The sequence below is a fragment of the Apteryx mantelli genome, chromosome 5 (genome assembly GCF_036417845.1).
Source record: "Apteryx mantelli isolate bAptMan1 chromosome 5, bAptMan1.hap1, whole genome shotgun sequence".
Lineage (NCBI taxonomy): Eukaryota > Metazoa > Chordata > Aves > Apterygiformes > Apterygidae > Apteryx > Apteryx mantelli.
This window is the reverse complement of record NC_089982.1, coordinates 425,961-438,013: the sequence shown is the minus strand read 5'-3', so window position 1 is coordinate 438,013 and position 12,053 is coordinate 425,961. Positions and strand designations below refer to the sequence as shown.

Genomic DNA, 12,053 nt, shown 5'->3' with positions numbered 1-12,053 from the left:
CAGGACTTAGTTACAGCTTTGTTTTGCACTGGACTAGATCGATGTGCTTTTTGCACTTTGACACTTGTCCTCATCCTGCTGGTTGGAACATAAAGAGATTTTCTTCACCTTCTTAGAGCAACTCCCTATAAAATGAGCTAGCGCAGACCTCCACGTAAGGGCTAAGCAAAGTGCATATTTTCCTTTCTGCACGTCAAGAGAGAGAATTTTTATGAAGTGTTTAAAACAGCCTTAGAACTGGTTTCTAAAAGTGTCTCTTCAAAAAGCCTAGAGAAATAAATTGCAACGAAATCGGCTCAAAAGCCTGAAATCATTCTGGAAGCATACGACTCCTGGTGAGATACTTTAACGCGATGCTTGCTTGTTTTCCTTTCAGACAAATGCTTTTCTGCAGAGTGACCCTTGGAAAATCCTTTCTGCAGTTCAGTACAATGAAAATGGCTCATGCGCCTCCGGGGCACCACTCTGTCATCGGCAGGCCGAGCGTGAACGGACTTGCATATGCCGAGTACGTTATCTACAGAGGAGAGCAGGTAGGTGGGTTAGCGAGACCCGGGATTAGGGAAGGGCACAGCTTGGTGGTGGAGAGGGGATGCGACTGGTTGCCATGCCTGGTGCGCTGTGCTAATTGGATTGCTCTTTTTTTTTTTCCCTTTAAATGCAAAAAAAGGACAGGGAACTGTATCAAGCCAGCAAATGCTGCTCCTCTCCACCGATACGCAGCATGCAGAATTGCCTATGTCCTCCTCCTGAGCAGGACTAGAGCCTTTTAAGAGGTGCCGTCTCCCCCAGGAGGCACCGATTCTCCCATTGCATTTTACTGGCATTACCGCAGTAACAAGAGCACCGGCACTTGTGAAGCTCTTGTGGCAGATGAGGCGAATTCTGGCCGTTTTCCCTGTAGATCTGAGGCGGTAGCAATGGCCCTCTCTGCTGGAGAGTAGCCTTAAATGTCAGCTGAAGTAGCACAGCCGTATTCCGGAGCTGCTTTGTAACCTGAGTAACTCGGCCAAGACCCTTGCTCTGGAAAAGTGGTTTGTTCGGTAGTCTGGATGGCTTCAAGATCATCAAATAAATTCGGGTTCAAAGCAGCCTGGGGAGCTCACCTAGGACAACCTCCTCTTCACACTGAATTGGGACTAGATTGCTGAGCGCTTTGGCCAGGCAGGTCTTGAAGACCTGCATGGGGTTTCACAGCCTCTCTTGGCAACTTGTTCCTTTGCTTGACTATCCTCAGAGCAACAGATATATTCTTTGTATCCGGTGGGAACCTCCCCTCTGGAGGCATTTGCAGGTCACTTGGCAAGTCGGTGAGCATTTAGGGCTGCGGACTGCATCGGTGCTCTGAGATCTTTGGATAACTCAGGGGTACTAACCGATGCGCAGGATTAGCTAGCAAGGAGAGTAACCGCAGTTGCGAGTTCCTTTCGCACATCCCTTCTGACAGTGCCTGCATGGAAGAAACGCCTTTCCACTGAGATTTCTAGACTAGATTTGTTTTTTGAATGTGTGGAAACTTCAACCCCTCTGTATTAACTGCGTCAAGCAGAGCCCGCTGTTTTCAGCACCAAGCGCCGGCTGGGTTGGAAATCTGCTTTTTCTTTTGCACCCCGTGAACGCAGGGTGCCGCATCTTTGCGCTGTCCATCCTGGTCACTGTGTAACGAAATCCAAAAATGTGAACTTGCCTAGCGTACCCTTGCATACAGCAATGGTTTTTTGTGCTTTTGTTTTTTTTTTTCTTGACTTACTTTCAGGCATACCCAGAATATCTCATTACGTACCAGATTGTGAAACCAGAAGCTCCCTCACAGACAGCAACAGCAGCAGAGCAAAAGACCTAGTAACTACAGGGCCGCGAAGAGGGATGTGACTTCAATCTTGGACTGGATGGATGTGTGTTTCAGAAAATCAGTATCCTATAAAATTCCTAAAAACCTGGAAATAAGCTGTATGTCTTTTATAAAGCATTGCTCCCTTGATGAATACTATATGAGTAACTCTTGCATACTCAACAGCTACTGTTCCTTTCGAGGAAAGTTTACAAGGGACTGCCTTTTAATAACATATCTCAGGCTCTTACTCTGCGGTTACCGTGTATAGAACAACATTGCTTTGATCTAGACTTTGGGAACGTTATTGTGCAAACACAAATCTTTATCAATGCCATCTCGCGCGTTAAAATTTCAGACACTACTGTCCGGTTATTTTATTTGCAGATAAATTGCATTATACCCATCGTTTTCTTTTCAGCATGCACCATTCATTTTATGTTTTCAAGAGATCCTAGTCAACTATTTATTCTCCTTTTGTATTCTGAAGTTGAGCCAGAACCTTCTTAAAGATATTTTGCACAAAGTCGAGTTGACTAAAATCGTTAACAATGCAATACGAATTTCATCTGAGAAGGGGCTAGGTCCAGTTCTTCAGCATAGGGGGTTTTTGCACACCTCTGAGCAAGCGATGCTAAGGGCGTAACTTCGGAGCGGAAACGAGTTGTGTGTCAGTTCGCTGCGTTGTCCGTGTGAGTTCTCTGGGGGAAGCCCCGGGAAGCGTTCACGAGTGTAAAACCAGCTCTTGTGCTTGGAAAAACTTTATAAAGCAGGTCAATGCCCTCTGCTGGCGTCTCTAAATGAGCATTTGGTGAGGCTCCGGGTAGGTACATGCAGCTTGGGAAGCGTTCCCGGTTGCGGAGGCGTGTGCTTTAGCTGGAAGGAAGCTGGTGAAAAATGGGAAGACCGTGCGTGCCAGGGCGTACCTGGGTCCTGTTCCTCCGTCACGCGAGAGCCGGCAAATGGGCCTCAAACTGGTAAGGGAGAGCGTGTTGCAGTGGCTTCGTGCCACGTCTTCACATATGACACACAGCTGAAGAGTTTAAGTGGTTTGAAAAAATAATAACTTTTTAAAACTCTTTTACATTTTGATGGAAACAAACTTTAAAAAAGAAAAAAAAAAATCGGTTCCGGAGTGGATCTGTTTGCAGGTGTACCAGCGAACAAAGCGAGGATTTATTCACCTTCATCCCCTTCCCTGCAAGGCCCTGCGTTTATTTTGTTGGGGAGCAGAAAGTTGTTTTTAAGTGTTGCATAGCACCGCGTCAGACAATTTCAGAAGTCGCCCTTATAGAGGATATACAAAGAGCAGAAATCGCTTTCCTTTTTGAATTGTTTTTACGACCTCGAGAGAAGAAGGTTGAAAATCAAGCTGTGTTAAGATTTCTTTTAAACTGCCGATACCACGAGATGTACTTTGCTGTCGTAACAACTGGAGGAAAAAAACGCTCCTTTGAGCAGATTGTGCATTTTCGTAGCAACCAGCAGCGTTCAATAGCTGACGGTCCAATTCGTGCATTCAGTTTTTGTCCCTCGAAAGCGAGGAAACAGCAGACCAGTGCTGCTTGGAGTTTGTGAAAGTATTCGGTCCCTGCAAGTGGGATTTGCTCGGACAAAACCGACGGAAGGTCTGGACAAAACAAACAAACCAACCTGAGGAGCTTTTCGTTTTTAGCATTAAGACACGGATGCCGAAACAAGTTATCCTCAGAGAGGAGTTTCACCACCTGTAAAATCAGTCATTTGATGCAAACTGGCTTACCTGCACATCATCTGTCCGCAATGTCTCTAAAGAAAACCTTGGGAATAGCAATACTCCGACAGATCTTGAACTTTGGGGTTGTTCCTCTTGAGCCGGCGCCGGACGTGAGATTCTCGCTTCGTTTTGTGCCCTGGTTGAATACGTAGCTTCAAAAGTCCAAGCCGGGCTCTAGCCTCGTTGTCCTTTCAGTCGAATTTCATGGATAAATTTGGGTGCTTGTATCTTGGCTGCTTGTTTAATAGTGTTAGGGTCACGAGGATCACCGCGAGGCTTGGACATTTTGTATTCATCGTTTACGTTTGGGGTTGGTTTTTAATTTAGTTAAGAACTGTGTGTGTTTGGGGGGGAGGGGGGTTGAACGTGCCTCTCTCCGCCAGCGTTTCGGATAGCTGTGAAAGCGGGTGTTTCTCGCCGTCCCCATTAGACGTAGTTTTACATAGTGAAACAGTTGTGCCGCTTTGGTGAGCGAAATGGTTGGCGTGGGCGCGCAAGCCGAGAAGCTTGCGGAAGCGAAGAACAAACCTAAAAACACACACGCACACATCCCCATCCCGAGCCCGTGCCGGACGCTGCTGCCGCTCCTCGGTCCCGTGTGCGCCGATTGACCTCGTGGCTGCTCCGGATTTCTCCCGGAGCCCCCAGCTCCTGGAGGACGCAAGTACGTCCGGGCAGTTTGCGGCAGGACCTCGGCAGGCAGAAGCGGAAGGAGGCTTCACCGCGTGGCGAGGGAGGGAGGGTCCGGCGCTCCAGCGCTGCCGTCATTTCGGCGAGACCAATTAGGTGCCTGGTGGAGAGCGATGCGAGGCCGTCAGCAAAACGTCTGGTAGCATTAAAACCAGAAGAAAGAGCACAGCACCTTAGCCGAGGTGCGTCTTCCTTTCTCGTCTTTATTTTTATCCGCCAATCTATTTTGATCCCAGCTCCGTGGAGACTGTTGCAAACATCCTGTCCTGGTTTCAGCGCTTTGCAGCCGCTGCTGCGCCAAAGCCCCAGGAATGAGTGCCGCGTTTTCTCTGACCTCTCTCCGTTGCAAACGTTCGCACGTGGCATGATCAAATCCCACCGCCTTACGCAGCCCGGATTGCTGAAATTCTGCACGGAAGCAAAAAGAAAGTCCCCCGCGGTGGCCTGCCGTGCTGGCTTTGGTGGGCAGCAGAGGCGGAGAAGGCGTACGGGGTACGTAAGGCTGGAGAAGGGCACTTCCTTAGGTCTAGAAACCCCCCGATCCTGCCGGTGGTGGTAGCGACGGGCGGAGGAGCCCCCGCTTCCCACGGATACGTGCAGCGTTGCGGGACGCTGGCGAGGCATGCCACCGCGTGGTCTGCTGGAGCTATCTGTGGTGGGTTCTGATGCTGTGCCACCCCTAAAGCTGTCCGGAGGTCGTGAACGCTGGCAGATCGTCTCGGAGTCCCCTGGATCCTGTAGCGAAGTCGGACTTGCTTCACGGTACATGCAATGCCTGGAATTTGCCCGCGGGACTGCTAACGAGAATTACCCGGGAGCAGATTTTGTTCAGAAGATGAAGGGGCGGGGGGGGAAGAAGGTCCCACCCAGAAATGAGGCAGATTAGTTTGAGTCATTGCTAATCGTTGTCAGAAGGTCAGGAAGCGTGTAAAAAATATATATATTTTTTAATGGGATTTCTCCTATCCTTGTTGCTTGCACCCATACGCTCTAGCTCAGAAACCCAAAAGGAGACTCCTCCGAGGCAAGTTTCCGGCATTTTAAGCCATGCTGCCGCTCCACTGGGGAAGAGCTGGGGCCGTACGGATTCGGTCCGAGCCCTGGGCAGCGGGCAGCTCGGGAACCTTTCCGGTGACGATGGGGGCGGGCGGCGGGTTCGGTGCGGGCGGGATTGCGCTCCCCGGCCCTCCCGGAGCGGCAGGGGCGAAACCTCCAGGACGGGGGACCCCGTAGGCAGGTTAAAAATAGCGGAGCAAGGCGAACGACTCCGGGAGCCGGCAGGGAACGAGGGGAACCACGCGCCTTCCCCGTGCCACGCGCGCGCGTACGCCTGTCGGGTTGCATTAGCCGCCGCGTTTTGATATATCTGTTTCTGTCTTACTGAACCTGTTGGTGGCAATTTTTAGCGTCGGTTCCATTAAGTTAATTGCTAATGTAGTTTGATTAGGCTCCTTATGTATTACAAGGTAATTTTGGCAGTGTTTCTTCCTCACATCTGCAGAGCTCGCTTCAGCTTTGGAAACCGAAAGGGGGATTTTTCCGTGCTGCCGTCGTGTGCGCTTGCGCGTCTCGATTTCTGGTTGCTTTCTCTGCCAACCCGCGCGGCGACGTACCTGGGGTGGCGGGTTTCGTTTTTCTTTTTTCCTTTTTTTTTGTATACCTTGTCCTCATAACTCGCCCCGTATGTCTCCTCTCCTGGTTGCCCTTACCCGGAGCTGGGCTATCGTTTATTTATTTCCTCCTCGAAGATGACGGGCAGGTTCGCAGCCTACCTACACCATGGACTTTAGGCAACGTCTCTGTAACAACCCAGTTTGGTCTCTAAATGTTGCTTGGCTAAATGTCTGATCCGCAATACTTGTAATAGTTTAAAATTCAATAAATATACATTTTTAACAGTTGCCCTGTGAGAGCTGAGTGTTTGCACAAACGGTTCCTCCGGGAACGAGACCTTCATCCCCCCCTCTCGGCCTGAGGACAAACCTGCTCCAAACACGACTGTTGAAAACTGTTTTATTTTTATTTTCTCCAAACAGTTTGTGGGGTTTTTTTCCTCCCTTCCCCCTCCCCCCCGGCAATAAATAAAAAGTTGATTTAAAAAAAAAAAAAAAGAAACAATAATAAAATAAAGCCATTCGTATGTACAGCAGCCACGGGGGGGGAGGGGGAGAGAGAGGCCCCCGTCCCGCTCGCCCTGGTTAAGCCCCGACGGAGGCGGGAGGCAGAAGTGGGGAAGAGAAGGGTTGTGGTGGGTATTTTTTTTTTCCTCTTTTTTTAAAAGTTAAAAACAAGTAGGGACGCACAGAGATTTTTAGACCAGGCACTTGGGGAAACCCAGTGTTCTTCTATGTTTCCTCCCCCAAACCAGAGCCTGGGCTGGGTCAGGGTTTGTGGCTTTCACAACTTTCCTGCTCAACTTTTCCATAAAGTTTAAAAACAAACAAAAAAAACAGGAAAAAAACAAAGAAACAAAGATGAGGTAAGAAATTTCTCTAGGAAAAAGACCCGCGTGGAGTCCAGGGTGAACGGCAGTGTCCGGCGCTATTGCTGAACGTCGCGGGGCTCACCGCGGTGCCCACCCGCCCCCTCCGCCCCCGGCACCGTCCGCCCGGCTGCTCCCGGCCCCGGAGCTAACAGCTGGGCGACGTGGTGATGGGGCTGTGCAGGTACGGGAGGCTGCTGGGGGCGGCGTGGACCCCCACGGAGACCGGGAAGCTGAAGACAAACTGGGAGGTGGGGGTGGAGGTGGCCTTGCCCCGTTCCCGCAGTGTCCCCGAGGGGCTGGCGGCCTCCGCCGCGCACGACGTGGCCAACACCTGCGACTCGAACTGCAGCAGCTGCCCCATGAAGCTGAAGTTGGGCGAGATGATGCTCCGGCGCTGCTTGACGAACTCGAAGGCCTCCTCCAGCTTCACGCGCTTCTTCATCATCAGGTAGGCCAGGCAGATGGTGGCCGAACGGGAGATGCCAGCTTGGCAGTGCACCAGGACCCGGCCGCAGCACTCCTTCACCGAGTCTGGAGGGCAACGGGGGACGAGACGTGAGATCGGCCCTGCGGCACCCTTCCGACGAAACGCAACCCCCGGCCAAAACCGGAGGCGATGGCCGACCGCCCGCCAGTGCAATGAGTCCGCTGAGCCCCCAGGCCCCTCCGAGCTGGTGGCACCAGCTCCTTAGGCAGGACCCTCTCCCCCCAGATGGGCAGGAAAGGCCCGACGCAGCCCCTCTTGAGCGGGCACTCACCGATGTACTCGATCGCCTCCATGAACCAGGAGCTGATGTCGGCTTTGTGGTTATCCTCCACGGGGATGCACTTGTACTGGTAGTGCCCCTCGAAGTGATTGGGGCAGTCCGAGGAGACGTTCAGCAGCGCCGTGATGCCCAGCGCGTCCAGCATGTCCCGCCGGGCGGCGTGGTAGGCGCTGCCGAGGTAGAGGAAAGGAAGGATTTCCACTGGTCCACCCTGTTAAGGCAAGAGCCGAGGTGAGCGCAGGACACGCAAAACCAGGTTGCTTTGGAGGCCCCAAGCAGCTCAGGAGCCCGACACCCAACTCAGGGTCCTCAGAAAGGCCCGGTTCCTAGAAAGCCAGCACAGGCCACCTTTTCCGAGCCGTTAAACCCATTCCCGATGCCTCCTCTTCGAGCCCCTGAGGGCAAAGAGGCAGCAGTGCCCGGGGCTACACAGGCGAGCGGGTCTCGGCCGGGGCAGGGATGCGGCGACGCTCCACCAGCACCAAGCTGGGGCTTGCGGACCTACCTGGTCATGCAGCGGGGTCCCGCAGGAACTGCAGCCCGGATCCAGGGGTTCGGCACCGGTGGGGGGCGACCCGCCGCTCAGCGACTTGGTTTTGGCGCAGAATTCGGGGTACTCCGAGGAGAAGCGCTCGTAGCCCCCTGCAAGGAGAGAGGCCCGCAGCGTGAGCCGGGGGGCCGCGGTCGCCGCGCCGCAGGAACCGCGCGGCCCGAGCTGGCGCGTCTCGGCGCGCCCTTCGCCGCTAGATGATGCTGCAGCGATGGAGAGCGGCCTCCTGCCCTGGGGCGAACGGCCAGGCTCCTGGAAAGGAGGGGGGGGGGGACCCCTGGGGCCCGGCCACCCCCAAGGACCGCAGCTCTGCGGGGCTCTCGGTTGACCCCAGGGTTTAGCCAGCTACAGGCCACCAAACCCAAACCCCAGACCGAAACCAAGGTGGGTTTCCCAAGGCGGGACTGAAACCTCTGGGATGATGGAGAAAGGATTCGTTGCCAGCATCCCCCTGCTTCAACAGGAAAAGCTGCTCCCAGGCCACGAGCGGTTCAATACCCCAATTCCCCAGCTGCCCCCTCCTGCTGCAAGGCACGGGGAGGTCTCCTAGCTTCCCAGCTTGACCCAGCAGCAGCCAGGCGTGGTGAGGTTAACCCCTCAGCAGAGCAGCTCTCTGGACGCGGGAGGCATCCGTTGCCTCCCAAGGGCCACGGGCGCCAGTCGGACAGGGAGGCGAGGAGCCCGGGAGAGAGCAGAGGCGACCTCGGACCCTCCGAACGGCAGGCAACGCCGGGGAGATCTCCTGCCCTCACTCAGATCAACTCAGCAACCCCCATGTCCTTGTAGGGTCTGACCTTGAGCCTTAAAACTAACAGAAATCAGGTATTTTCACTATGGCCACGGGAATCTAGCTAGACTGAGCCCTGCCTCCCAGGATGGTTGTTGCAGACTTGCCCGACTGCAGGACCCAAGCCTGCAGATTCAGGCTTTTCGGAGCAAAGGCACCAATTCCTTAGCCGGCCTTAGCTCTGAGACTGCCCGGAATGAGGCTGGATGCTCAAAGGACCAGCAGAAGCGAGAATCAGCTCCCAGCCAGACTCAAGCGTATCCAGCAAAGCAGCCCAGGAATCCCTAGGCAGCTAGAGATGGATCCCAGCATCTCAAGAGCCTTTATTTAGTGAGTCGTGGTTTCTCCCACCTCCACAAGGAAAGGCTGGTCCCAAAAGCAGGAAAACGGATATGCAACAATTTGCATTGCTCCACCCAAACGCGCAGGGCAGTTTGCAGAAACTGCATTTACAGGGCTCTACACCCCTTTGCAGTCCTGCCAGCCGTGTTTGGAGGAGCCCCCAAAACTGAGTGTTCCCATTAGGCATTTTCTCCAGGAGGCCCAATCTTAAAAATCCTTGGATCCTCCAGATCCCACTCCAGTGGCCATCACACCATCCTGACAGGGAGAAGGCATGCAGGGACATGAGTTTCCCCCGTGGAAAAGTCAAGTGACACTTTCAACATGTCAGAGGTGTTTCTTCTCTGTGTTTCTCACCAGCTCTCCTAACGCCTGGTCAGCGAAGCACCACCACATTCAGCCACCTCATCCGTCCTTCCACCAGCACCCAGGATTCAAGCATGCACCTGCTGCCTTTGCAGAAGGGCCGCCAGGCGAGGATTCGCACCGGGCAATTCCTTTTCAGCTGTTCCCTATCGCTGTCTCTGCCTCCGAGCTACCCAAGACCGGGCTTGGCTAGGCGCAGAGCCGCGTTAGCAAGGCTCTCGTGAAATCACAGCGAGCCGAATCATTTTAGTAGCTCAAGTGGTAAGTGCCCGAGAGGTTCCTACTGCTGCAGCTGGGCCTGTAAGAGCCCACGCTACACCGGCGTGCCCTCAGCGGCGCGCCGTATCGCATCCTTGCGATGGCTCCTGCTGGGTTTGCTGCAACTAGTGCAACGAAAACGCGAGCTCCTCCATCTATCCGGCCTGTCAATGGATCTGCTGCTCTGTGCACGTGCGGCCTCACCCCCGCTGTAAGTAAACCGAGGAATAAATTAACTCGCCGCCTGTAAACAAAAAGCAAGGCGCAGCTCCTCCAGGAGCCCCAGCTGAGCATCCCCCTGCCCTCCGTAATCCCACGGCAATTCTCAGGACCAGCCGCTCTCACTGTTCGCAGCATTTCGTTTAATACGTGACAACGCCGAGAGCATTAAGGAAGAGGGGGGAAAAGCCCCGACTGCTACTGTGGTACCAAAAGCAACACAGATCCGTCCCAGGGGCTTCTGCCTCCTGCAAGGGGATGTTGGCATGACGCTGGGTTTTCCGTATGGGACCGAATACCTGCTCTGCGCCATCAGGCTGGGGATGAACCCAAACCAACGTGGGGGGTCGGGGAGGGTAAATCTCCCCTCTTCCACCTGGCCCAGGTCGTGGTGTTGGGTTTGGCCCCCTCGCAGCCAGGGGTCTAAATGCCACCCCCACCCCTGGGACCATGGGGCCTACCCCAGCCCTTGCTTAAGTCCATGACGGCTCCGACCGTGTTTCATCCCAGCAACCCTGGCACAGGGGGGATGGGAGGGCTGCCAGCCGCCTGGGACCCCATCGCTGGCCTTGCCGGGTGCACCCCACAACCGCAGTACCCACCCCCATGGGCTCCTGGCTGCCGACGGGACAGCGGAGGGAAGAGGAGGAACAGGAGAAGGAAGAGCAGGGAAGGGGTGCGAGAGGTTGGACCCCATCCCCAGCAGCACCTGAAGCAGAGCGGTGCAAAGCAGAGGACCCCAAGGCTGCCTGCAGCCACGTTCCCATGGCCAGATGCCTCAGCCTGTGGCCATACCCACGGGGGTCACAGCCGTGGGGCTGCCCCCCGTGCCCACAGCTGCGCCCAGGGGACCCACCTCCTCTGCACCACCCACCGCCATGTCCGTGGGGCTGCCCCCCATCTCCGTAGCCATGGGGGGGGGGTCACCCCCTCTATACTCCCGACCACCATGGCCATGGGGTGGTCCCCCAGCCCCACAGCTGCACCCACGGGGCTGACCCCCTGCGTACTCCCCCCGGCCCTACAGCTGCGCCCACGGGGCCGCCCCTCCACGCCTCCCGCAGTGGGGCCCCTGCCCCCCCACCCCTCCGCGGGGCGCCCCCCGGCGGCGCGGCGCGGTACCTGCGAGGAGGCGGATGTCGGCGCGCGCCGTGTCGCGACGCAGCGCGCGCACCACGAGCGCCACGGTGCTGTCGTCGCGCAGCGCCTCGGCGCGGGGGCTCCGCTCGTCGTACACGACCACGGCGGCGTAGAGCCCCGCGCGGAGCCGCGCCCGCACCTCGCCCTCGGCCGGCAGGATCTGCTCCAGGCTCACGGCGCCCTTGGCCCGGCGCCGCACGATCGTGTTGCAGCGCACGTTGAGGGCGCCGCGGATGTGGCCGGCGCTGTGCGCCAGGAACGGGCGGCAGTCGAGCACCAGGCACCGCCCGGGGCCGGGACCGGGACCGGGGCCGGGACCGGAGCCCGCCTCGTCGCGGCCCACCAGCCGCCGCAGCGCGCTGCCCTCCATCTCCCGCAGCCCCTCCGTGGCCACCATGGTGGCGGCAGCGGTGGCGGCAGCAGCGGCGGCAGCAGCGGCGGCAGCAGCAGCAGCAGCAGCAGCGGAGCCCGGAGCCCCGCGCACCGCCCGCCGCCGACACCGCTCGCGCACATCCGCGCGCGCCGCGGAGCCTTTACTACCCGGCCGCCGCGCGCCGCCGCCGCCCCGCCCATTCATGCCGCGCCGGGGCCGCATGAATGGAACGCGGCGGGCGGGCGCGGGCGACGTCACCGCCTCCATTCATAAAGCCCTCGCCGCGCGCCGGCCATGTTCTCGCTCCTTTCTTTTTTTTTGTGAATGAAGGAGAGCGGTGGGTGGGCGGCGCCGCGCTGCGCCTTTGTCACCGCGGGGCCGCGGGGGGGGAGGGGGGTTAGGGGGCAGCCCGGGGGCGTCCTGCCTGCGTGGGGTGTCACCTCCCCCCCCCCCCGCCGGGTCCCCCCCTCCCCCGCCCTCCCCTCCCCC

General features: G+C 56.6%; 2 protein-coding genes across 2 annotated transcripts in view; one reads left to right on the top strand and one right to left on the bottom strand.

Annotated features, from left to right (window-relative positions):
- The window catches only part of TNKS (tankyrase), a 136,717-nt gene extending 130,539 nt beyond the window's left edge, over positions 1-6,178 (top strand). Inside the window, exons 26-27 of the mRNA XM_067297281.1 lie at positions 377-533; positions 1,757-6,178. Of these exons, the coding sequence (XP_067153382.1) occupies positions 377-533; positions 1,757-1,843 (244 nt within the window). The 3' untranslated portion in view covers positions 1,844-6,178. The remainder of the gene's footprint in view (positions 1-376; positions 534-1,756) is intronic.
- Positions 6,179-6,276: 98 nt separating this feature from the next.
- DUSP4 (dual specificity phosphatase 4) lies at positions 6,277-11,810 on the bottom strand. Its single transcript, XM_067297039.1, has 4 exons — positions 11,174-11,810; positions 8,035-8,171; positions 7,521-7,740; positions 6,277-7,293 (listed from the first exon to the last, which is right to left on the bottom strand). Exons 1-4 carry the CDS (start codon positions 11,784-11,786, stop codon positions 6,908-6,910), a joined length of 1,356 nt encoding a protein of 451 aa, XP_067153140.1. The 5' UTR covers positions 11,787-11,810; the 3' UTR covers positions 6,277-6,907.
- Between the last annotated feature and the right edge of the window lie 243 nt (positions 11,811-12,053).